The sequence below is a fragment of the Esox lucius genome, chromosome 1 (genome assembly GCF_011004845.1).
Source record: "Esox lucius isolate fEsoLuc1 chromosome 1, fEsoLuc1.pri, whole genome shotgun sequence".
Classification (NCBI taxonomy): Eukaryota; Metazoa; Chordata; class Actinopteri; order Esociformes; family Esocidae; genus Esox; species Esox lucius.
Genome location: NC_047569.1, coordinates 18340365 through 18366630, shown reverse-complemented (window position 1 = coordinate 18366630; position 26266 = coordinate 18340365). Strand labels below are relative to the sequence as shown.

General features: G+C 40.1%; 2 protein-coding genes across 7 annotated transcripts; one reads left to right on the top strand and one right to left on the bottom strand.

The window, feature by feature from the left end:
- Nucleotides 1-4400: 4400 nt before the first annotated feature.
- siae (sialic acid acetylesterase) lies at nt 4401-10437 on the top strand. Of its 2 annotated transcripts, none has more exons than XM_010893280.3 (10): nt 4401-4732; nt 5044-5199; nt 5463-5617; nt 5698-5836; nt 6954-7134; nt 7823-7941; nt 8018-8151; nt 8246-8400; nt 8575-8761; nt 9665-10437. In XM_010893280.3, exons 1-10 carry the CDS (start codon nt 4681-4683, stop codon nt 9905-9907), a joined length of 1521 nt encoding a protein of 506 aa, XP_010891582.2. In that variant the 5' UTR covers nt 4401-4680; the 3' UTR covers nt 9908-10437. The 2 variants fall into 2 exon arrangements, with proteins under 2 accessions (XP_010891582.2, XP_010891583.2); XM_010893281.3 differs by lacking the exon at nt 4401-4732 and adding an exon at nt 4739-4907.
- Nucleotides 10438-11174: 737 nt separating this feature from the next.
- tbrg1 (transforming growth factor beta regulator 1) lies at nt 11175-22780 on the bottom strand. Of its 5 annotated transcripts, none has more exons than XM_010893276.4 (15): nt 22511-22780; nt 19763-19936; nt 19613-19670; nt 19451-19533; nt 18921-18957; nt 15809-15871; nt 15244-15480; nt 13582-13652; nt 13211-13434; nt 12957-13096; nt 12142-12288; nt 11961-12058; nt 11760-11870; nt 11480-11628; nt 11175-11327 (listed from the first exon to the last, which is right to left on the bottom strand). In XM_010893276.4, the coding sequence occupies exons 2-15, from the start codon at nt 19888-19890 to the stop codon at nt 11233-11235; spliced, it is 1641 nt and encodes a 546-aa protein (XP_010891578.2). In that variant the 5' UTR covers nt 19891-19936; nt 22511-22780; the 3' UTR covers nt 11175-11232. The 5 variants fall into 5 exon arrangements, with proteins under 5 accessions (XP_010891578.2, XP_019903622.2, XP_034148529.1 ...); XM_020048063.2 differs by lacking the exon at nt 22511-22780 and adding an exon at nt 20593-20751; XM_034292639.1 differs by lacking the exon at nt 22511-22780 and adding an exon at nt 20593-20751 and having other exon boundaries at nt 11195-11327; nt 11484-11628.
- Between the last annotated feature and the right edge of the window lie 3486 nt (nt 22781-26266).

The following is a 26266-nucleotide window of genomic DNA, read 5'->3' as shown; positions in this document are numbered from 1 at the left end:
GCCCCAGCTATTTATAAGTTGTTTGCAAGTGTGTTTAGAATTATGCAATTTTATGTGACACAGAGTCAAACATGGAAATTATAATAAATTAGTACATTAATGCTACCAGAAAATGTTCAGCAGATTTCATTGTTGTTTGTGAGGCATACCTGCCAAAAGAATAACACATAAAGATGTAGCCTAGCTAGTCACTTTCTCTATGGAGCACAACTCTGTTGATATTGTGGTAATTATCAGTTTGTGAAATGTCTGTCATAAACACGAAGTCCTTAATTGCCAGGAACACTAATCCCTTCTGTGCCTTTCATAGAGCTGAACACAGTTACATTTTATCGTTAGTCACTGCTCCTTTCGAGGCACCAATTGTTTCAATAACGTCCCATCATCCATCACTAATTTCTGCTGAATGGAAACTTGTATTTAATTACATGCCAGTAAAGTATGCTGGGTCCATTTCTTTTCAAAAGGAGTCAGCATGTAAATGATTTTCTTTCATAAACATCTGAATATCTGTTACTTATGTTCTCATGTGTTCATTCATGGATATATTCATTATTTCCACTGTGCAATAAACCCAGTTGAAAGGTTTACCAACAAGAAACAAAAAGCATCCAAGTTAACCTTAGGCTTTGAACTGAGCATTAAGATTAAAATGAAGACAAGAACACAACATTTTTTAGCAATATGCCAACCATTCATTCTTTTGGAATTTTTCATCAGATTTATTCTATAAAGCCCTTTTTACAGAAAGACAGATACCCAAAATGTAAGGTAACATCAAGATTGACGCACATTGCATTGGCTAGGAAAAACCGCCCAGTAGGTTTGGAAACCTGAAAGACTCTGAGGGCTGGTGAGTCCTCGTGACTGTGACGGGTGAAGTTTAAGAATACATGACCTTTTTGGGCCACATCAATGTTTTTGTATGTTCAGATGACCATCAGGTAAATAGATGCAGGGTTGTGTTCAGTCTTTAGGCAGAATCCAGATCTGCTGCACAACCAGGTGGGCAGGGACAGGGACGACTAGGTGGACAGTGGGCAGTGACAGCAGGAATTATCAGCCAAGCACCAGACCAAAAGGACGCCAACCAACTGTAAACCACCCAGAGAGGGCCAAGCATAGCCCACAGAGTTCACTCCCATCGCATGAGCATCAGAGATACAAATAAGCTAGTGGAAAGGAAAGCCCATCAAGCAAAAAATATAAAGACAGTTTACAAGGATGGTTTTTATCTCCACCTCCTTGCCTCAAGGTTATAACCATAGACCCATGCTCAGGTTTATACAATACACAGACATGGCCGAAATAGGTCATGTCATTATGTTTCCCCAGATACCCTTTGTGTTTGTGCTAGCAGCACAATTTTTTTACTGTGTGCAGTAGAATCTGGTGAATCAGCCTATATAAGCCATTAGGGTAAATGCGTTAACAGCATTGTCAAGTTCAGTCTTTTTGCCTAGATAGTGTTTGAAAGACTCCACAAAGATGTCTGTAAAAATCTAACTAGACATATAGCTTTGGATATAGATAATATAATCTGTCAGTAGTTCTTGTCTGGTCACAAACAATCACACTTACCAATTGTTGGATCTACCTAAGTAACTCTTTTCAAATAAGGACAGTCTTTTGAAAATTTGAATGTGTTTAGTTTTGCTGTAGGACACAGAAGCCATGCTATCAATCAGAAGAAGTAGCTGGTGAAAATGGAAAATCACATTAGGCGCACCTACTAATCAATTATTTAAAAATAAATAGTTGGAGCTAAAAAAAAATAAATAATATGTTCTATATGCAGTAGGGTCTCTGGACCAATTAGGTGGTTTTGCTCTGTGAGACCCACAAACTGATCTACAATGGTAAGCATTGTACGCAGTTGGAAAACGGAACATGGCAGTACATCTATCGGTTAAACATAAACAATGCATTAAATACGTATAAAAAACGTAGTTTTGTTTAGACATTTTGGAAAACGTTACATTTTCTAGAATCTGCGTCTATGCCAAATTACACTAAATACACCTCTGTTGTAATTTCAAATAATTGGTCATTATTTTGGGGGAAATCCTCATATCCTACAACTCTTATCAAATTCAAAAAATATCTATGTAAAACGGTCTTAAAATTGTATAGGTTAACTTTGCACTAACTCTATAAAATTGAATGCCTTGGACCTCAAAATGAAAGGTTGAGAGTGAATCCGCGTCTTTAACATTAATCGGCAGATCATTCCACAACAATGGATCTTTACGTTAGAAGACTCCTCCATGGGCTGTTTGTTTAGAAATTCTAGGTACATTGTGGAGGCTTGCGTCTTGTAACCGTACGTTTAGGCAACACCACATTTGAGATATAGGAGCACATAAAATCATCAGGCGCTCTGTGTGCTATAGGTATTCATGATTTTATGTAATTCATGACAACTGGAACAGTCGCTGACACTACTGATTCTACGTGTTATTGTGAATCTTGTCTCATTTGCATTCACTAATAATAATTTGTGCTTGCCTTTTGTCTGTGTAAATCACTCGCCAAATATCTTTATTATCCCATTTGATTAAACTTCTAAAGTTACCTATATCAACGCCAATTGTATACATGACAAAAAAAGAACTCTACTCACAGTGAATTTGCATTTAAAAATGTTTCGTTTCTAATGGCATGCACTTTACATGGTTGTGTCCAGAATGATAACGTTAATACATTATTTTGCATGATAAATGTACAGCCTCGTGTACAGTGTGGACAATGCGCACCGTTCACGTTACCCACCACCAGGGTAGATCGCATAATGAAAAGTGAAACTAATCTTTGGAGAGCAAAGGGTACACTGATCAGATTTCAATAACCTCTGCAGTACCCAACTTAACTGGCCCAAACTGGAAATTAAGGTCCGAGTGTTAAATATAATCGAAAATTCAGACAGTACGTGATCAAATTTGGAGGCGCAATTAATACATTCAGATCGAAGTGTTTGAAAGCTTGCTCCAAAGCATCCAGACTACAAATGACCTATTGTATTGTATTGCTATACACTCACCTAAAGGATTATTAGGAACACCATACTAATATTGTGTTTGACCCCCTTTCGCCTTCAGAACTGCCTTAATTCTACGTGGCATTGATTCAACAAGGTACTGAAAGCATTCTTTAGAAATGTTGGCCTATATTGATAGGATAGCATCTTGAAGTTGATGGAGATTTGTGGGATGCACATCCAGGGCACAAAGCTCCCGTTCCACCACATCCCAAAGATGCTCTATTGGGTTGAGATCTGGTGACTGTGGGGGCCATTTCAGTACAGTGAACTCATTGTCATGTTCAAGAAACCAATTTGAAATGATTCGAGCTTTGTGACATGGTGCATTTATCCTGCTGGAAGTAGCCATCAGAGGATGGGTACATGGTGGTCATAAAGGGATGGACATGGTCAGAAACAATGCTCAGGTAGGCCGTGGCATTTAAACGATGCCCAATTGGCACTAAGGGGCCTAAAGTGTGCCAAGAAAACATCCCCCACACCATAACACCACCACCACCAGCCTGCACAGTGGTAACAAGGCATGATGGATCCATGTTCTCATTCTGTTTACGCCAAATTCTGACTCTACCATCTGAATGTCTCAACAGAAATCGAGACTCATCAGACCAGGCAACATTCTTCCAGTCTTCAACTGTCCAATTTTGGTGAGCTTGTGCAAATTGTAGCCTCTTTTTCCTATTTGTAGTGGAGATGAGTGGTACCCGGTGGGGTCTTCTGCTGTTGTGTTGTGGCTTCACAAATGCTTTGCTGCATACCTCGGTTGTAACGAGTGGTTATTTCAGTCAAAGTTGCTCTTCTATCAGCTTGAATCAGTCGGCCCATTCTCCTCTGACCTCTAGCATCAACAAGGCATTTTCGCCCACAGGACTGCCGCATACTTTTTCCCTTTTCACACCATTCTTTGTAAACCCTAGAAATGGTTGTCCGTGAAAATTCCAGTAACTGAGCAGATTGTGAAATACTCAGACCGGCCCGTCTGGCACCAACAACCTGCTCAAAATGTATTTCCCATTCTGACATTCAGTTTGGAGTTCAGGAGATTGTCTTGACCAGGACCACACCCCTAAATGCATTGAAGCAACTGCCATGTGATTGGTTGATTAGATAATTGCATTAATGAGAAATTGAACAGGTCTTTTGATTTGTTGGAAAATATTTAAAATATATATTTTTCTGTTTTTTTTTATGTAAACAATTTCAGTCGTGGGCGAAGACAGGTCTTTTTAGTAAGGGAAGCCAGCTACTTTATCTAACTTCCTTATCTTTATCTATGAACTGACAAACTGCAAGATGGTTGTGTGAACGAATAAAAACAGAAGATAATCTTGTGTGACGTCCGAAACGTGCAACGTCATCGATCACATGCTATTTGTTTTTGAAACATAAAATACTTTTACCTTGGCTCAGACACATAAGAAAATTGCGTCGATGCTTCGGTATGGTCCGTTTCTACACAACTTTGATCTGTATCAAATTTACCTTGAGATAGGAGTGTTTTAAGGTTCCAGATGAAAATAGGAATAAATAGTGTCTCAGTTTGCATTAACTGCAGTAGTTCCTGTCCCGCGGAGCTCATTTTCTTTTCATCGTTAGTGTAGGATAGTAATTTTCCTAACTACTCTTGTCAAAAGTAGACAATGCGGCTGACAGCAATATGTGTTTACCTTCTCGGCATTTTAAGATTCTCTGGTGAGTGTTTAGTTATTACTCATTTTCTGGTCGTTGTCAGCACGCAGCATCAGCTGTCAAGTAGCTACACATGGAGTGAATAACTCTCAACATAATTAACAAAGCCAGCGGATTGGTGTATGTGTCTATCATTGCATGTACATTTTATTTCAATCTGCAGGCTACTGTGAACGAGGTAATGTGTCAAGATATTTCATTATGATTTATGCATATTTTTCCAAATGGATTAGACTATTAATCTAGATGTGAATATATTATCTTTGTTTAAAAGACCTTGAATGTGTGAGAAATATAATTGTTTTTGTTTCTAGATGGAGAGTTCCGTTTTGCCTCCTATTATGGGGATCACATGGTTTTGCAGAAGGCCCCAGAGAGAGCTGTGTTGTGGGGCTTTGGGCCGGATGATGCTAAGGTCACAATCTATTTATCAGGACAGGCTGCAGCACCTGCTGTCAGTGTGTTCGCTGGTGAGATTATTGATCCCAAAATGGCCCTAATATTAGCAATTCTATGTCCACTCATTTCATGAATTTCAGGTTGGGGTTACCATAACGTTTGTAATCATAAAAGAGAGTTCATAAAACCCTAAACCCAATTTATTGTAACTATATTACAGTTACATCTGTTTCGATAAGGAAGTAATATAAAGTACATGCAAATTAGGCAAAAAATCATAAATATACTTTTAAAGATGTAACACTTTTTCTGTAATGTGTTTTATTTTTTTCAGGGATATGGAGGGTGACCCTTGTTCCAGTACAAGCTGGTGGCCCTTACAATGTCACTGCAGTCTTCCAGAACCAGAGTATCACTCTCACAGATGTGCTCTTTGGTGATGTCTGGCTGTGTGGGGGACAAAGCAACATGGCTTTTACTACTTCTCAGGTGAGTATTAAATGACTCCAAAGATTACCACTCGCTGTACTGCCTTGTGACATATTAACCAGGGTTGTCTTGTGTTCAAGGTATTCAATGCGTCAGAGGAGATGGCTCTGGCCTCCGAGTTCCCTCATGTGCGGATTTTTATGGCTTCCTTAGAACAGAGCCACACTGAGTTGATTGACCTGGCTGGTCTAGAGGTGCCCTGGTCTGTCCCTACTGGAGGTATGGACGTTCCTCTGCATTTTTGTTGCTGCCTGCACTTGAATCCGTTTGACTGTTGGAAAAAGAGACTGAAAATTGTTTAATTTTGGAAAGTAGAAACTGTACAGTAACATTCTATGCATAATGACAGAGATCAGGCTCTGCACTTCACAGCACTGTTAAATCAAAATTACCATCTGTTCTCTGCCCAACTCTGTAAGATTTGTATTTTCTAATTAGCCAGTACGGTTTAAAATTAAAACAACTCTCACTGAAACCTTTCTAATTTTATTTTACTATGTTGCACACAACCTGCAAGTTTCAGGAATGTCTTATCTTATTTCTGACAGTATCCAGGTTATTTTTAGATGTTATCAACAAAAATCTGCAAAAGGTTTTTAGAGCTAACAGTTATGTACAGTGTAGTGGATAGATTACCCGGTCAAGTCATGGGAGAGATACATTATTGGAATTGCAGCATTGTTGTTTTCATGAATGTTTCATAAGTCATCTCATGATTAGATGGTTGTTCTCACAGATATATACAAGATAGTTGTCTACCTAGAACAATGCATTTACATTTAATGGCCCACAAGCCAATCTACCGCGACAACCCCAAGCCCATTGGTCAGTCACATGTTCCAGGGGTTGACAGAGTGTGACTTCCTAAAAAATAATCTAAACACAGTTCTCTTGTTCTCTTGTTCCTTAACATATTTAAATGAGTTTTATACAATAATAATACAATCAGAAAGTACATTACATGTAAAATGCATAGAAAATCTACAGTGTAACTTTTGGATTCAATTCTTGGTCTTATAATTTCCCCATAATCTCCAAACTAATATTTCAATTGGTTATTGTTATGGTCTTTTATGCTGTCTATTGCATGAAACAGAAATATACACTTATCGATAATGGACCATTCCCATGCTTTTTAAGATGTAATGTCCACATAAATAAGTGGTATTTTGACTAGATGTGTATATATATATATATATATATATATATATAACATAATTTTTAAAAAAAGGAAAGAAAATGGTGCAGTGGTCTCTTAATTCTTTCCGGAGCTGTATATCATATTTTGTGTTCTGTTGTTTTTTTTATGGGTATACATTTTCTCCCTTCTCTGCAGAGCTGTTGGGCGGTGGGGATTTTAAGCACTACTCTGCAGTGTGCTGGATGTTTGGGCGCCTCCTGTACAAGACACTGAGGTACCCCATCGGCCTAGTGGAGTCCTGCTGGGGTGGCACCCCTGTAGAGGCATGGTCCTCACCACGAGCACTCCGAAACTGTGGCCTGGACAGGACTAACAAGTGAGTGTACGGGGACCCTAGATCTTTATTCAGACAATGTATGAGAAGCAAACTGTAGTGGTACATTATTCAGGAAAGGGATGTTGTGGTGTTAGAGCCAACTAGTGACATGAGAACCAGTGAATTGCCTTGCAGTGGGTGGGCCGCCAGTCGTGCTCACTGGAGTTGTGTGTTTAGTGCAACAGTGTGTGAGGATGGCCAGGAAATCTATGGTTTTTCCCTCCAAAAAATTAATCTCAACATTATGATCTATGCCAATTTTGTACAGACTTTTGTTTTCTGCAATATGGCGATCTAGTCTAAGGAACAATTCCCCCCAAAAATGTGTGCCGGTCTAGAAAACTGACAAATAAAAATAACAAGCATGTGATGGAGGTTTCTGGAATGTAACATCTAACAAAGAACGTGCCAGCGGGACAATTAAATAGTTTTGGCTAATACAAAATTCTCCTGAACTCCCAAGGAGGAGTGTACAGTATACCTACAAGAAGAGGAAAATATAGAAACACATGAATAATATGCCTATGCGTTTTAATAAGGGTTAAAATATGGTCATCAACATACAAAAATACACTCAATCAGGATTAAGAACCAAATGTGTCCTTTAACATGTGAGGTTACAGAAAGACACAGCTAAGATGCTGAAGTCCTCTAAACTGATAGCAGATGTCCTATTCTTATTACCCAGGTTACCTATGTCATCTATAACTTCAATGATTTCAGCTGGGTGGACTAACTCAGTGTTGTGGAATGCCATGATCTATCCGCTTCTAAACATGACCCTCAAAGGAGCCATCTGGTACCAAGGTAAAAGATTGGAGTCATAATGGCATAGAACCAGAAGTATCAACATTCCTCCTGTCTGACCTGGCTCCTGTCACAGGTGAATCAAATACAGAGTACAATCAGAAAAAGTACTCCTGTACCTTTCCCTCCATGATTGATGACTGGAGGATGGCTTTCCACCAGAGCTCAGGTGGGCAGACGGCAGTGGATTTCCCCTTTGGATTTGTGCAGGTACTAACCATGTAAAACAACCTCTGCCTAGTGAATGTGTGTTAAACGGCTGCTTATGCTCTCATGTGGACCCTGTCTGTGTATTTGTCACCAGCTCTCTACGTATATTAAGTCATCTGTATATGATGGATTTCCAAATGTGCGCTGGCACCAGACTGCAGACTATGGCTTTGCACCCAACTTGCGTATGAAGAACACTTTCATGGCTGTCGCTATGGACTTAGGAGATGAAATGTCTCCTTACGGCAGGTAACAGTCATAGAACGGTAGATCACTATTTGATGAGCGTGTACTCCTCGGAGGTTTGCATATGAATACTGAGCAAACGCATGGCTATGCTCCAGTATAGGATGATGCATGTAATTCTAAGGCGTGTGTCTAGCTGAATGTTAAGGGAGATTTAATAGTGACTTTGTGTTCCAGTATCCATCCCCGGGACAAGCAGGATGTGGCCTACAGACTATCTCTAGGGGCAAGAGCTGTGGCTTATGGGGAGAAGAGCCTCGCATTCCAGGGACCTTTCCCTAATTCGGTCCTGGTCAATGACAACCATATCAACGTGACTTATGACCAGAGAGTCTCTGTGACTCAATCCCAAGATATATTTGAGGTAAGTCTAATGGCTGTCATTGTCTACAAAGGCACAACTCTTTGTCTTGGAAAAAGGATATTTGTCTTTGAAAATCAGTTTTTTGTTTATCTGGTTGCTATGTAAGTCTGAAAGAGATATTAACAGGAAATATGAAACAGTGGTAAAAGTAATGGAGAAACGTATACTGTAACACTCGGGCCAAATTGACTGTTGACTAACTGCATTCAGGTTGCTAAGCTAATATTACCCATAACAATCATTCTTGTGCGGTTAAAATGATCCCCCATGATGTTTAGTGTAGAATTCATTTTCTTCTTTCCACCAATGTAAACTCTAGCTAAAATGACTAAGCAGAAAGTGCAAGGTGAATAATAACATTTCCAGTGGACGAAAATAGATTCCTGGTCAGAAGCTACAGTATAGTGATGTCCTTGAATTACTGGCTGGTCTTTAAAATTCAGTAGCTCATTTCAGGTAAAAAAAAGAGAGAAAAGCTTTTTGGTCACTATATTCAATACGAAAAATGTTGCTGACCTCAGATGCAGCATTTCTATTGTGGGTGCAGTGAACACATTTTTAAATGACTACCTTTCCATGGCACTGTTGGTGAGTTTTGATAGAAAACTGAGGATACAGAAAAAAAAAAAGTATATTCTTGGTATATACAACAGGACACTAATGTAAAACTGCAAAAAACTCAAAGGGATATACAAACCTATAGTTTGTGAAAAAAAAAAAATCCAAAACCACACTACTTTAACTGCCTTGTTATTTTAAAGCACAGTGGTGGCTAAATAACGGCACAGTATGTAGATGCTTTAAATCAGTAGCAGCTCGTCTCATTGCATTGTAGGCTATTGCACGAGTAACATTATTGTTGGGGGAAAACATTTCTTAACCAAACTCCCCATTTCTCTCTAGATCTTCTGCCTAATGGTTAAGGCTCCCGGTGACTCCTTGTCCTCATGGGTCCCAGCTCCTATATTGCAGTGGGGACTGAGCTCTGTTCTAGTGTCAACTACCAAGTGCAGCTCTAGAGACAATGTAGCCGGCCTGCGCTATGCATGGAGGGACTGGCCATGTGACTTGAAGGCATGTCCTGTTTACAGTGCTGATGGAGTTCTACCTGCACCCCCTTTCACTCAACCACTGGCAAGACACTGAGAATTAGAGAACTTGATCTCCTAAGAATGCAATGCACTACTGAAATTAGGTGTGGTGGTCACTGGTCTACAAGATGCACTAGCGCCAAGAGGGGAAATTAAATGTCTCCTCTTGAGTCATCACTGACATAGTGGGTCTTTAAGGGTGTGCCTCTTTGAATCCTTTAATTATTTTTATGAATTACATTTCCCATTTTGGGCTTGGGGTATAATATGTTGTTTATATGTGCCAAAACTTGAAGCAGAATCCCTATGAAATTCCACATTTGAATGTGGGTGGTTTTGATGACATGGAGCAAATATGAGCACATGAACATTTTCAGGGGCCTGTTTTGGCTCCACAGTGCCACTTTTACAACCAGTGGCCAAAAATCATTCCAGAATGTAAAAATAAGTATCTACAAAAAAAACAACCTGTCTTGTTTACAATTGCCCTGAAGATGAATACAGTTCTATATAATCAGTTTACTTGTAATGGAGTGGGAAATGTTTTTGAATGATATAAATAAAGACTACCAAACAGGTTATTAACTTTTGTTATCTGATGATCAATGATGCCAGTTATAAATAGGAAGTATGCAGTAATTATAATTAACCTATCAAGTTTTAGAAGTGTACTAAAATGTCCCATGAGCCAGATTGAATGAGCCACAATTTGGAATAGGGAGTTTTACTTAAATGTCTTGAATGCAGAAATTAATGTGTTTGGCTGACTCAGTGGAGAAGGCAGAGCTTACATTTCAACTCAAATCTCAACATTTCAGTGTAATTCTAAAATGGTTAGGGTAAGTATTAAGGAAAAGGGTGGAAGTCAAGGTTAGCGCTTAGGGTAGGTGACAAACACTAACCTTGGTCAAATGCCAACTTAAAGCATTCAGCCTGATTGAAATGTAATCCCCATCCCCTGTATTGAGTCAATTCATCAGATTTATTTCACCCTCCTAGGCAAATCTGCTCCCAAGACATGGTGGAGTAAGTGAAACTCCCTGATCTAAAAAGTGCGATAGGTGCCAACTTGAAGGTACTCTACACAGAGACCTGTAGAGTGCAGCACGGCCAACTGTTTTTCACAGCTGAATGTCAGTCAGTATCAAATGCTACCCTGTAACATAAGTCGCATTAATAATGTTCAGGGAGGAATGTATAATTATATATACGTAATTATACATTATGTATACATAATTATACATTGGAGAGAAAATGTATGCACCATTTAATGTACTTTCCACAAGCATTTGCCCACCTATTATTGAAAAATGAACTGGAAACACAGAGCTCATTATTTTATTCACAACAAGTCAAGATCACCGGTCAGTGAGTTGTGGATCAGGGACTAAAGTAAGATGTGGACGTAGAAGGCTGCAAGGTGGATGGGTTCAGTAGATGCTGGTGAGGGGAGCCATGGGTTTGTGGAGTCAGACCTGGTGAGAGAAAGACAGGTTGAAATTAGATCTTGAGTAGCTCTAACTTCTACCACTGCTAGCTCACTAGCACACACATTTTGACAACAATGATGAAGCGGCTCTTAGTAAGCGGGTACAGGTCGGTAAAGCCTGTGACTCACACGCCTCACCTACTAGATTGTGTTCCACCTTGATGCTGTCCTCAAAGCCCTGGAGTCTCTGGTAGGCCTCGAAGTTGACAGAGGCATCGTCCTCAGACAAGCTGTGTGGAACCTGGCCATCCCCCGGGCGACACACCTCAAAACGGATCCACTGATAACTGTAGACAGACATAATATCCAACACATGATATTCCTTTTTTTCTTTTGGAAATAAACACATTTCAATCTGTACAAAGATTTTTGCTAAATGTTTCATTCATTTCCTTTAATGTCAGTCTGAGAGACATACTTGCTGCACTTGCGTGCGCCCGGGCAGCTCTGGATGAGGTTCTGGATGGTGGGGTGAGAGAAGCCAAAGAAGTCTGCACCCGACGGCAAAATGTGGGCCACTGGTTTAGACCTGTGGGGGTGCAGATGTATGATGAAGAGAAAAATAATCCAGTGAAATACATCCATTGACTATAAGTCAGGCTGTACCACATGAACGTACCTTTGTGCAGCAATGGCCTTAAGCAGGTTGGTATGGCAGGTGAGTGCAGAGGAGGCGACTATGGCGTTCTGAGGGTCTTCCTCAGGCACTATCTCAAACTGGTGGGGAAACGGACGCTTTGATAAGGAAAACGCACCTCGCGGGCGCATTTGATGAGTTGTCTGACAGCACACAAGTGTACCTGTGGGCCAACACCCCCGTCTTTGATCTGGCAGGTGTAGAGGCATTGCTGATCAGGACTCTTCATGCTGGCGAAGAAACGGGTGCTGCAGAATCCCACTGGGTAGATGGCACACTGGTCATGGAACAGCATCCTGTCTGTGATGATCTGGGACACGGAGAGGCATCATCCACCACTTCCCTAATCTCTTCTCTAAGCACTAATCTGAGAAACCTGGTTAGAGAACTAGCCTCCTCGCCATCAGTCCGGTGTAGTAATAGTAGAAGGGGAACCATGTAAGATCATCTACACATTTTTGTACAGGAAATATGAGGCATTATTTTCGCAACTATGTGGGGAACTTGCCAAACTTTTGTCTCATGTCAATAATACAGTACACCTTCCACATTTTATAAATTGTTACATATTTGTGGTCTTGTGTGGCTCGGTTCTTCAAAACACCACACTTGCAACACCACGTTGTGGGTTTGTTTCCCAGTGGGTTCACACACTAAGATGTGTGAATGTTGTTTGTCACTGTTCTCACACTGGGTAGAAGTGCCTGCTACGAAATGACATATAAATGGATTTTACAGAAACTCCCAGTGGACTCAGGATGTCAAGATATGCATCTTCCAAAGCACATCCAATGCTGTTCTGGGTCTTATCACAATGCTTGCTCAACCAGGATATCTACACCAGAAAGCTTATGGTCCAGAAGGAATGTATTATCTGGCTTTCTACCTTGATTGAGCTCACAAGCGCCAAGCTATAACAAGGAGCGACTTGGGAAAACTGCACCAAAGCGATAAAAGAAAGAGATTTGAGACACATACCTCCCCTAGACTATACACAGTCAGACCCCCAAGAACTATGGGAAAGACAGGGCGTCCTGAGGAGTCCAGAGCGATTGGCTGAACCAGCTTCCGAGACCCTCCCACAGCAAGCTTACGCTTTTTTGACATCTTCTTAGGACCTAAGGGAAATTAATTTTACAATGTGAAAAGGTACCAGAAGACATAGTCTTGTTCTGTAATGACAATACAATCTAATCCACAGGCAGCATGGTATAAATGTAGGATACACCCACTGCATTCTTTTCCGTTTTCCCTCCCTCGTTCCTTTCGTTCTTTCTTAGGCCTCTTGGACAGGCCCTCCTCTGCCCCAGAGGACAGGTTATGACTCCCGGGTGGGGCTGATGCTCCTGCTGGCCCAGAGCTGAAGGTCACAGGGGAGTGAGAGTTGGTACTGCCAGCAGTGAGCAACTCCCCCTCTGACACAGACTGATACTGCAACAGTGACTTTAGTAAGAACCTGCACAATAAAACAAGAGGTTGGAATCAGTAATCTGTTACTTTTCAAGTTGTGGCAGAAAGAGGCATATTGTTTCACATTCACATAACAGTTTGAGGAAAGGTGTTGGGTCACATTGCTTGGTCGCATTGCCACCATTATACTCACCTGCGCTCCTCCTTTGCTCGTACAAATTTATCCTCCAAGTGGGCAACTTCATCACAAAGAGCAGCATTTTCCTGTGGGTTACATACCAGGTGACTTCTGTTAGTGACTTCAGCCCTTAGATTTAGGGCATCCAAACAAAAACTTTTCAGCCAATACCGTAAAATAATACCCTTGTAGATCAATGTGTAAGAAAGTGTTGAAGTCTTGTGTCTGCATCATAATCTGTTAAATGGTTACTTCAGATTTGCCCCTTGAAGTACTGGCAGAAGGTTGGTGACTCAATCAACTGAGGCAAAAAATTGCATCCCAATTGCATCACCTGTGCGGTTTTTGTATTTGTATACAAATTGTATCACTTAAAGATGTTAACAGAGCAGTAAACGTATCGTGACCTTTCTATTTTCAAATCATTTTTAAATGGTTATCTATTTATTTAAAAAACAAATGTATATTTAGTATAACCGAACAAGGGGTAGAGTGTCTGAGTGTGTGGCTGAGTGTCTTCATGGTGTGTGTGTGTGACTGAGTATGTTCATGATGGGTGTGTGTGTGGAGGTGACTGAATGTGTGCGAAAGAGCCTTAAAGTGCAGATCAGGGTGCAGGGAAGATAGGCAGTTAGCTTTACATTCTGTGAGAATATATTTTTTCTACCCACATGGCCACAGAAAGGCCAGAGTATAGAACCCAGACACTAAAGCCATGGGCTGTTTGTGCTACTGCTAGTCGGCGGACATTGCAGGCTGGGCTGCTTCAGAACCCTGCAGTGATTCAGTCTGACAGGATTCTCTCTGGTGTATCTGCAGATCTTTGTCAGGGTCTGGATATGAGTTTTTTTCAGCTGCCTAAGATAGAAGAGGTGCTGCTGGGCTTTCTGAACAAAAGTGTACAGTGATGTGAAAAAGTAAGTATAAACTTGATATCCTTTTTTGAAAGCAGGAGCTTCTTCCTGGCATCCCATGTAGGCCAAGTGTGTTTAGTCTCTTCTGATAGGTGACTCGTGCACTTTGACATTGATTGTGGGAAGAATGACCTGTGGATCCCCTGATGGCACCCTGGGGTTCTTAGAGATTTCTATGTGCATTTCTTTGGTCAGCTCTTGAGCTGAATTTGGTGGATCAAACTATATTATGTAGATTTCCAGTGGTCTGGACTTTTCTCCATTTGTAGATGATCCATCAAACAAGGGAAATATGTACATTAAATTGTTGGGAATTGACTCTGGAACCCCTCCCAGACCCACTGGCATGAAGAATGTTTCTTCTGGTGGCCTAAGATAGGTCTTTTGATCTTAAGACTGACATGTTCTTATTATTACTGGACCTTTTCAATTTACACTGTAAAGATCTTATAATCATTTGCACTTGTTTTGGTACACCCAAAACACATCTTTGCCATTTTATGTGATGAGAGTACCAATTCAATCCTGTCGTCCAGTTCTTATTGAGGAGCTAGTCTTACCCGTCTCACACCATACTGCCCCTTGATTTACTTATTTTCTGTTACTCATTCATGCATTTCAAACATTAATAGCATGTGTTAATAGTATGTCGTATATACTTGAATTCACAACCGCTTTTATGTAGCACCTGAAGACATGGGGCTAAGAGATAAATGTCTGATCATGTAGACACTTCAATCAGTATTATCTGGACCCTACTCACAAATATCATGGCCTGTGCTGCTTTGCGTAATCGGAGATACTTCAATCTGTACTTTTCATTCTGGTTCTTGCGTGGGCCTTTCTTGGCCTTAAGCCTGGTCTCAGACAGGCCCGTCGGGGAGGGGAAGGTGGGTAGAGAGGCAGCAGAGCCTGAGCTGGAGAAGTTTGACTGAGGTGGAGACCCTAGGAAAGACTGGGGGGTGAAGGACTGTAGAGCCTGCTGTCGCTCGTCGTCGTTCTGTGGATGGAGAGAGCAAAATCAGTTGGCATTGCAACTCATCCAAATACTAGTGAAAGTATAGGGCAATCTACACTCCTGACCACATCATAGTATTCTGAATATAATGCATGACGATGTTATGTGGATGAGGTACATAATATCTGGCAAAGTAACGGATGCAACTCAAAAATGAAAACTAAATAAAAGTATCATTGCTAAAAAAAAAAAATTTTTAAATGGTCCAAACCCATTAATCTTCAGGCGTATTCTTCTAAATGTCTTTGTCAGATAGTCGTAGAATTTAACTAAAGGGATTTCTTCTGACATCCTTTGCATAATAACTTACCAACAGTGCAAAGACGCCATTTCTGTTCTCAATCCTCTTGAATCTCCTGCTCCCTTTCTGTGTCTGGAACATAGTGGGATACTGAAGCCAAGGCTTACGTGGGGAAACTTACAAATTTTTTAAGGGTGGGACTGTATAACATCTTCGTAACCTTGCATTAGTAATTCCTCACAAAGCCATAGCAAAACGGGACTTTTTTTCATTCCACAAACAGCCTGTTCCATGTCATTCCAAAGATGCTCCATAGGGTTCAGGTCTGGGGACTGCACAGGGCATTCAATCTAGTTTAACTTGGAAAAAGCAATGCTTTCCACTGTTTTATGGTATCTAATATAATTATGGCTAATCCCATTTAGTCGACTGGTCGATAGGGTGTTGCTCAACTGAGATTTTTCAGATGGACCAGTCGAAATGATGTATTTTCTTCAGAGACTGAATTGAGCATGTGTCAATGCATCTATTTACTGCGGAGTGAAGCAGGTCACCATTTATGGGCCAGTGGTGTGATACTGATCAATAAAGATAATGTAAAATAAAACATGATTTAACTTAAGGCCAACTATACCCATTACTCCAAAATGTCCAATTTGTGAACAATCTTTCCTCCAAAAGGACTACTCTATGTACAACTCGTTTCCAAAAATGTTTGGTACAAATCATTTATCCCAATATTTAATTGTATATAGTACAAAGACAACATATCAAATGTTTTATATTTTAACAGTACTCTAAGCATTTGGGAACTGAGGAGACATTTGGGAACAAAAATACATTTGAGGAGACATTTGGGAACATTTCACTTTCAAATTTTTCTATTCTTGCTTGATATAGGATTTCAGCTGCTCAACAGTTCAGGTTCTCCTTTGCTGTACTTTTCGTTTCATAATGTGCCAAATGTTTTCAAAGAATGACAGGTCTGGACTGCAGGCAGGCCAGTTAAGCACCCAGACTCTTTTACTACGGAGCCATGCTGTTTTAATACGTGTAGAATGTGGTTTAGCATTGTCTTGCTGAAATAAGCAAGGCCATCCTTGAGAAATACGTCATCTGGATGGCAGCATATGTTGCTCCAAAACTGTCTGTATTGTTCAGCATTAATTCACAGATGTGCAAGTCACCCATGCCATGTGCACTAATGCAGCCCATAAATCACAGACACTGGCTTTTGAACTGTGCCCTGATAACAAGCCGGATGGTCCCTCTCCTCTTTAGCCCGGAGGACGTAGTGTCTTGATTCCCGAAAATAATCTCAAATTTTTATTTGTCAGACCAGAGGACAGTTTTCCACCTCAGTCCACCTAAAATAGGCTCAGGTCCAGAGAAGGCGCTGGTGTTTCTGGATGTTGTTTGTCTATGGTTTCTTCATTGCATGGTAGTTTTAACTTGTATTTGTGGATGCAGTGACGTACTGTGTTCACAGACAATGGTTTTCGAAGGTGTTTCTGAGCCCATGCACTGATTTTCACTACAGAATTGTGCCTGTTTTTACTGCAGTGACGGTCTGAGGGCCATGAGCGCCCTTGTCCCTTATATACAGAGATTTCTCCGGATACTCTGAATCTTTTAATGCTGTGACATACCATAAATGATGAGATCCCCAAATGCTTTGTAATTTTACATTGAGAAATGTTATTCGTAAATTGTTGCATTATTTGCTTGCACAGTCTTTCACAGAGTGGTGAGCCCCTCCCCATCTTTACTTCAAAAGACTCATCCACTCTGGTATGCTCTTTTTATGCCTAATCCTGTTACTGACCTGTTGCCAACTAACCTAATTAGTTGTGAGATGTTCCAACAGTTTTAATTTGCATTACATAAGTTTCCCAGTCTTTTGTTGCCCTTGTCCCAGCCTTTTTGAAATATAGCTGGCATCATATTCAAAGTGGGCATTTCTTTTTCAAGAAACAGTAACATTTCCAAGTTTCAACATTCCATATTTTGTCTTTGTACTATTTTCTATTAAATATAGGGGTTAACTGATTTGCAAATCATTGCATTCTGTTGTTCGTGAGTGAGGGGACAACGGACCGGGAGATTGGCCGAAGAATCGGAGCAGCGGGGGGCGGTATTGCATTCGCTTTACCACACCAATGTGACGAAAAGAGAGCTGAGCCGGAAGGCAAAGCTCTCGATATACCGGTCAATTTTTGTTCCTACCCTCACCTATGGTCATGAAGGCTGGGTCATGACCGAAAGAACTTGATCACGAGTACAAGCGGCTGAAATAGGTTCTCTCAGAAGGGTGGCTAGCTTCTCCCTTAGGGATAGGGTGAGAAGCTCAGTCATCCGTGAGGAACTCGGAGTAGAGCCGCTGCTCCTTTGCGTCGAAAGAAGCCAGTGGAGGTGGTTCGGCATCTGGTAAGGATGCCCCCAGGACGTCTCCCTAGGGAGGTGTTCCAGGCATGTCCAGCTGGGAGGAGACCTCAGGGTAGGCCCAGGACTAGGTGGAGAGATTATATTTCACTGGCCTGGGAACGCCTCGGGATCCCCCAGTCAGAGCTGGCAAATGCGGCTCGGGAAAGGGAAGCTTGGGGTCCCCTGCTGGAGCTGCTGCCCCCGCGACCCGATACCGGATAAGCAGATGAAGATGAATGAATGAATGCATTCTGTTTTTATTTCCATTTTACACAGCATCCCAATTTTTTTGGAAACAGGTTGTATAATGTTTTTTGAAAATCTCCCAAATCATTGTATTAATTTATCTGAGTTTCGTAAGGAATCACTAATGCAAAAATACAGTTAGTGTGTTAACCGCTAATTAGAGAGCATCATATTAATATCCGAGCCCTGGAACACTGAAGCATAGTAAGCACTGTTACATTTGCTCAGGTTTAAAGCACTAGCCTGTGAATTGTACTACGTTCAACTGAAATCTAACAATAACAAACAGAAAGAAAAAAAGTGAAAGAATAATGATATGATGGAAGCCAAAAACATGATTTCTAACCATGAAATATCAACTTTAATTATGCAAAGCACAAGCTGTAAAAATAAAGAGAAATGTTCACATTTCCTGGTGCCCATGGTGTAAAGACCATCAAGGCACAGCAAAGAAAATAGAGAGCTTTGGGCCAATCACTTAGTCCCTTTCTGTTTCACACTTCATTCTTACCTCACGGTACATAACAGCTTCAAGGCTTGACTTCGCACTGTCCAAAAAGAGGATAAAAAGGTATGATTAAGAGTTAAGGAAAATCAGGAATTAATTTGTTTTCCTAAAGAAATACATTTTATATGCTTTTTAAAAACTGAAATAGGTAGAAGTCATGTATTCGAATCACTACACCTTGAGTCGTAAGTCCCTATGGCAAGGTCTGAGTCGAATTTGAGAGTCACCTATGCGAGTCGAAACAAGAGTCACCTGTACAATGTGTATGATTGGAGGCAGCTCAGTAGCTCCAGCTGATGTTGACTGCGCGTGGCTGGTGCACTGGAAACTTCTGACCACAACTACCCTGAGCATCTAGTGCCACAAACACTAATCATCCCTATAATTCATATCAATGTCAATGAGTCCAAGAGTGGTTCAATTCACCAAGAGAAGGCGCATCCAAGTCGAATCAGTCATGAAAATTCGGTAATTAAGTCAGAGTCCGCTACTATTAGTAGTTTGTTTGTGAACTAGTAAATGTTGTGCTGTACTTGGACTGAACCAATCCCCTGTCAACAATCCGCTGTTTGATCTCCTTGATGTGCATTGGACGTCCAGCCTCCTCAAGCACAATCTGAAAAAGAGTACACAGCTAGCTGTCTGATAGAACAACAGGACTTAGGTCAACATATGCATTCTCATACAAACGCTACCTGAGCGGCATCAAGCCATGTGAGATTAGGCTTGTCTGCAACATCACTGGGTGGTTCACTGTAGAAAGAGAAGAGATGTATTCATATTAAGATAGACTACATAGGAAATATTGAAGTAGGAGTATCTATTCTTCATTTGGAATTGCTTACGTCTCTAGCACCTCTGTAGCTCCGGCCAGGCTGGCCATGTTATCCAAGGCAGGGAAGAGAGAGTAGTTTCCCTGTCCGTCTGGCTCCATCTCTGACTCAAAGTTAGACAATGTGTTCAGTGGGTCCATAGGTGAGAGGGGGGGTCCCTGTTGTCTGACTGCTACTCGTAGAGGGCTGGAAATAAATGAAAAGACACATCCAAGTCATCTAGCTGGACTGACGAACACAGTTACTGCCTAGGAAAAGAGGACAAGGCATCACTGATGTTTGGATATAGAATCATGAACGGCATAGCCTCTTGTGCGGCGAGCTGCTGTATCAAAGTAATGGACCAGCTCACAGACAAGAGTATTGCTGCATTTATGCTATCGGATTAAGCATGGGAGGGAATTGGGGGATCTAATTTGGAGCAACACTCAGGAGCTGGGAAGAAATGCAAGACACTAAATATAGATAAACTAAGTAGTCCTATATAAAATACAAACAAGGCCACATCGCATTAAACCTCTTAAAGGTTTTCTTTAAAAAGAAGATATATTGTTTAGAATTGTGGCCTGGCTTGTTGCCATTTTAGTGGTGCATGGTATCAGAATTTGTCTGACAGATCTAATAGAGAAATTATACCAGAGTTGTAAATAGATTTGGACAGCTGATCACATGCATTTTCCCAGTAGGAAATTGAATGCTGCAGTCAAACTCTGAACTGGAAACAACAAAATCTCCCACACATTACAGTGCTTTCAGAACACCTGGCAACTCCAAAGAAAAGCTCACACTATGGTAACTCAAGTTAGATTTGGACATAAAGAACCAGTCAAAAGTGAACACACCTACTCATTCAAGGGCATAACCTAGGTCGGTGTAGTGGAGCTCCAAGCATGTCTATCTGAGTGATGATGCTGCCTACCTGTACCATCAACTGTCCTACATTTCTGAACTACCCTAAACACTATGCCAACTGTGGAAAAACCATCAAGTTAAGACCCTGCCACTGACAGAACTCTACATTGTTTTAAAAGGATTTTGAGGTTCACTAATTAGATTCGTAATAAGTGATGGGTCATTCGCAGTTCTTTTTGAACAAATCTTCTTGGTGAATTGTGACTCATGATTCATCTCAGTAGGATCTTCAAATCTCGTTCACCGGAAGGAACGATGAATGAAATGACAGGTGATCCATGGTTCTTTAGGATCTTCAAATCTCGTTCACCGGAAGGTACGATAAACTAAATGATCTGTGATTCATGGCTCTTTCGGATCTTCGAATCTTGTTCACCGGAATGATGAACTATGAACTAGGAATGATGAACTATGATCCACAGATCTTCAAACGATGAACGAAACAAACGATGATCCATCGATCTTTAGGCACTTTGGATCACCTGAGAAAGATGGAAGGCGAACGACTAATGAGGAAATAAGTCTTTCAAACTTTCTGATCTCCAAGAATCTCATTATCATCCTTAATGTTCCAACAGAAACGTTAGCTACAATAAATATTAGGACTGTAGGCTGTTATTGAGCTGTCAATTGATTGTTATGTACAAGTCTATTGGTTATACTGTATCAGTCAGGACTCAATTAAACTGATCAGATTTATTAATAAACTAATGGTCCTTTTCATCAGCGATCACTGGGTAGAACGACAATGACTAAGGAGAAGATAGCAAAAGTATTTTAATCTTTTGGATCTCTGAGTCTCTCATTTATTATCAGCCAAATAGACAAAAAAGGTATTTGGTCTATTATCATCTATTAAAATAGTAGTATTAGTACATAATGATAGGGAAATATAATTACGTTTAAAATTAACTTTTATTACTATTTTCTAATGGATTTCTTTCGAGCTAAATTGATCCTTGATCTTGACTTTGACTCTGGACAGTGAGTTGCGCTTGTGCATCTTTTGTACAAGAATAGTTTTTTAAATATTCTAATAATACACAAATGACATGATTTGGGTGTTGGCTGTAAAGCATGATATGGCGCAGCATTGACTCGGAGTTAAAATACTACGGTCCCTTCCTATTCACATCTTTATAACAAGTGTAGCCGAACTTAGAAGGTTATTTGAGGGAGTGCAAGACTTCCCTCAAAAAACCGGGACGGGGGTTGACTCAAATTAACGAAATTAGTCGAAAGATTCGTTTTTTTCACTAAACGATTCGAAAAGATCCGGAACCATAAAGTGAGTCGAAATTCCCATCACTATTCGTAATGAACATTGCTAAACAATATTATAATTATTATGATTATGTGCATAAATCAGAACGGGCAAAGGGAAGTGTAAAATTGTGTGTGCGCGTAGGTTTACAGTTTTGGGTAACGTGATTGTAATTGGGGACATATAAAGCGCCACTTTTTTCAAACCATCAGTTCCACTTCTTCGATGGTTGTGTAACATCCAAACATTCCAACGTCAACAATAACATTGTGCTGCTACTATTTAAACGCTGCTTGAGCTTTTGTTTCGGTAGTTCAACTAAACCTTGCATCAGAACTAACAATCCATCATCATTTGTAAATCAGTTAGCCATTCTAAATTTACCAATTGTACATTGCAGGTTTGAGTTCCAAAATTGTTTTCAACGCGGCCCAAGAGCAATTTCCAGCTGAGAATGTATTTAATCGCGGCAGTACCTACGAGTGTCCGATGAGGCGTAAACTTCCATTATGTCAACTAGATTACTTAGTCGCTTTATAAGCACGAACGTGTAAGAATATTTGTTATATTCATTAGATTCTTACCCCAGTCCTGTCCATTCGTGATCGTGCTTTCTCTTTTCCGTGAATCATAGGGGAACCCTGAAGCACGTCTTCGCTCTCGTCCATTGCATTGTTTACATAACGAAACGTTACAGTGCAGCAGATGCGGTAGTTAATTTAGCAGAGTACGTCTAATCTCAACCAACTACTATGATAAAAATCCATTGCGTTGAAGTGTCAAATGTATTTAATTGTAGGAACCATTTGTGGGAATCAGATTAGATCATTAGGGTCTTGTGAGCAACATTAAAGAAATACTTCCGGGTCACGAAAATTAGGACATTTTCAAAATAAAAGAGCCCAACGTATTACTTCAAAACTTGAGTTTATTCCTTGTTTGAGAACATGTACCTCTCAAAACATTGACAACAGTTCAAATATGATCATATTAAAACACGTTCCATGGGCAAAATTCAGACAATGCCCAATGACAGAATATGGAATACATATTGCATCATAGCTCAAATACTATTGATTTTGCCACAGTGAAAGCAATGTAGGAAATGTTCTGGAGTGTGTCAAGTAAGACAAACCTGTCTAATCATGGGAAATGGCGTGTTAAATCTAGCAACACTGTTACACACCCTCTTTAGCCCCCAATGCAAAACACTATAATAGACTGTACATGTACACCTAAAAAAATCTATAAAAATACTATTCTATACGTCGCAGTAAATGTATTTTAGAAAATGTTCATGAGACTGTATAGGGTGATAATATGCTAAATAATATCAAGGGACTATATGTATTTGCAATTGTTGCTTTCATTTTGCTCTGCCCATACCATTGGCCACAATATAACTCAATGGATATAAAATACATATTGCGCAATACAGAAAAAACTATTCTATACACCTTAGGGAATGTATTGTTGGAAATGTTCAGGAGACTAGTGATTATATGCTGGAGAATCAAGGGGCACATGGTTAAATTCAAAACTTCAATGAGATCCAAGGTAGGCTTTAAACTCCCTAACTGGTATATATCCCTAACTGTTAAGACATTCCCAGGTTCAAGAAAGAGGAATCCTGCCCCTGATCATACAATTGGGGAATTGGTATAAAGGGACTGAGGTAATCATTTGAGTAAGATATACTGTAGGTATTCATGGATTACACCTCCATCACTTGGTCACGTCGTTGCCCAGATCATTACCATTCTCTATAGATGCCCCAGGCATATATATTATCAGAAGTAGAAAACAACATGGCCATCATCATCATCATATCATCAAATCTATTTTGACAGATGGCAGTGTTTTCAAAAGTAAAGTCAGTCAGAAATGGATAGCAGTGCTAACGTTTGTGGGCTAAAATGACATGGAGAATCTGGTGACATAAAATGATGGCAAAAGATTTGGCTACTAATTACTGGCTGTCTTTAGAGATAATATTTTGTTTTCAAGTTTCAGTAAAGCACTTTAGACCATATTCTCATCAACCCCCATAGAGAATGCATTGATTGATATCAACCCTAAATGAAGGAATACAAACACCAGAGACAAAACGTACACTGAATACGGTAGGTACATGAGTTTATATTGTCAGGTTAAAACAGTTATTTTTTCATGTTTTTTATCAGTCAATGGAAGTACAATGACTAACAATCAAAATTCTAAATACTTTCTTTTGAAAAGTATGGCACATACAGGTGCTGGTCATAAAATTAGAATATCATCAAAAAGTTGATTTATTTCAGTAATTCCATTCAAAAAGTGAAACTTGTATATTATATTCATTCATTACAATAAGACTGATATATTTCAAATGTTTATTTATTTTAATTGTGATGATTACAACTGACAACTAATGAAAACCCCAAATTCAGTATCTCAGAAAATTTGAATATTACTTAAGACTTAAAATATTTTTAGAAATGTTGGCCAACTGAAAAGTATGAACATGAAAAGTATGAGAATGTACAGCACTCAATACTTAGTTGGGGCTCCTTTTGCCTGAATTACTGCAGCAATGCGGCGTGGCATGGAGTCGATCAGTCTGTGGTACTGCTCAGGTGTTATGAGAGCCCAGGTTGCTCTGATAGTGGCCTTCAGCTCTTCGGCATTGTTGGGTCTGGCGTATCACATCTTCCTCTTCACAATACCCCATAGATACTGAATTTGGGGTTTTCATTAGTTGTCAGTTATAATCATAAAAATTAAAAGAAATAAACACTTGAAATATATCAGTCTGTGGGGAATGAATGTATACATTATACAAGTTTCACTTTTTGAATGGAATTACTGAAATAAATCAACTTTTTGATGATATTCTAATATAATGACCAGCACCTGTATACAAACCGGATTCCAAATAAGTTGGGACACTGTACAATTGTGAATAAAAACAAAATGCAATGATGTGGAAGTTTCAAATTTCAATATTTTATTCAGAATACAACATAGATGACATATCAAATGTTTAAACTGAGAAAATGTATCACTTTAAGGGAAAAATAAGTTAATTTTAAATTTCATGGCATCAACACATCTCAAAAAAGTTGGGACAAGGCCATGTTTACCACTGTGTGGCATCCCCTCATAAACTTGAGACAAGTTGCTCAAGTTTATGAATAGGAATGTTGTACCAATCTTGTCTAATACAGGCTTCTAGTTGCTCAACTGTCTTAGGTCTTCTTTGTTGCACCTTCCTCTTTATGATGCGCTAAATGTTTTCTATGGGTGATAGATCTGGACTGCAGGCTGGCCATTTCAGTACCCAGATCCTTCTTCTATGCAGCCATGACATTGTAATTGATGCAGTATGTGGTCTGGCATTGTCATGTTGGAAAATGCAAGGTCTTCCCTGAAAGAGACGACGTCTGGATGGGAGCATATGTTGTTCTAGAACTTGGATATAACTGTCAGCATTGATGGTGCCTTTCCAGATGTGTAGGCTGCCCATGCCACACGCACTCATGCAACCCCATACCATCAGAGATGCAGGCTTCTGAACTTAGCGCTGATAACAACTTGGGTTGTCCTTGTCCTCTTTAGTCCAGATGACATGGCGTCCCAGTTTTCCAAAATGAACTTCAAATTTTGATTAGTCTGACCACAGGACACTTTTCCACTTTGCCATAGTCCATTTTAAATGATCCTTGGCCCAGAGAAAACGTCTGCGCTTCTGGATCCTGTTTAGATACGGCTTCTTTTTTGACCTATATAATTTTAGCTGGCAACGGCGAATGGCACGGTGGATTGTGTTCACCGACAATGTTTTCTGGAAGTATTCCTGAGCCCATGTTGTGATTTCCATTACAGTATCATTCCTGTATGTGATGCAGTGCCGTCTGAGGGCCCGAAGATCACGGGCATCCAGTATGGTTTTCCGGCCTTGACCCTTACGCACTGAGATTGTTCCAGATTCTCTGAATCTTTGGATGATATTATGCACTGTAGATGATGATAACTTCAAACTCTTTGCAATTTTTCTCTGAGAAACTCCTTTCTGATATTGTTCCACTATTTTTCGCCGCAGCATTGGGGGAATTGGTGATCCTCTGCCCATCTTGACTTCTGTGAGACACTGCCACTCTGAGAGGCTCTTTTTATACCCAATCATGTTGCCAATTGACATAATAAGTTGCAAATTGGTCCTCCAGCTGTTCCTTATCTGTACATTTTCCGGCCTCTTATTGCTACCTGTCCCAACTTTTTTGGAATGTGTAGCTCTCATGAAATTCAAATTGAGCCAATATTTGGCATGACATTACAAAATGTCTCACTTTCAACATTCG

What these genes read in the sequence shown, in the direction of transcription:
- siae (XM_010893280.3), top strand. Translation starts at nt 4,681, where the DNA reads ATGCGGCTGACAGCAATATGTGTTTACCTTCTCGGCATTTTAAGATTC. An exon ending in TCCCCTTTGGATTTGTGCAG is followed by an intron (nt 8,152 to 8,245) that starts GTACTAACCATG and finishes ATTTGTCACCAG; the next exon opens with CTCTCTACGTATATTAAGTC. An exon ending in GAAATGTCTCCTTACGGCAG is followed by an intron (nt 8,401 to 8,574) that starts GTAACAGTCATA and finishes TTTGTGTTCCAG; the next exon opens with TATCCATCCCCGGGACAAGC.
- tbrg1 (XM_020048063.2), bottom strand. An exon ending in CATGGCTTGATGCCGCTCAG is followed by an intron (nt 19,534 to 19,612) that starts GTAGCGTTTGTA and finishes ACTCTTTTTCAG; the next exon opens with ATTGTGCTTGAGGAGGCTGG. An exon ending in CTGTGTATAGTCTAGGGGAG is followed by an intron (nt 12,289 to 12,956) that starts GTATGTGTCTCA and finishes TCCGTGTCCCAG; the next exon opens with ATCATCACAGACAGGATGCT.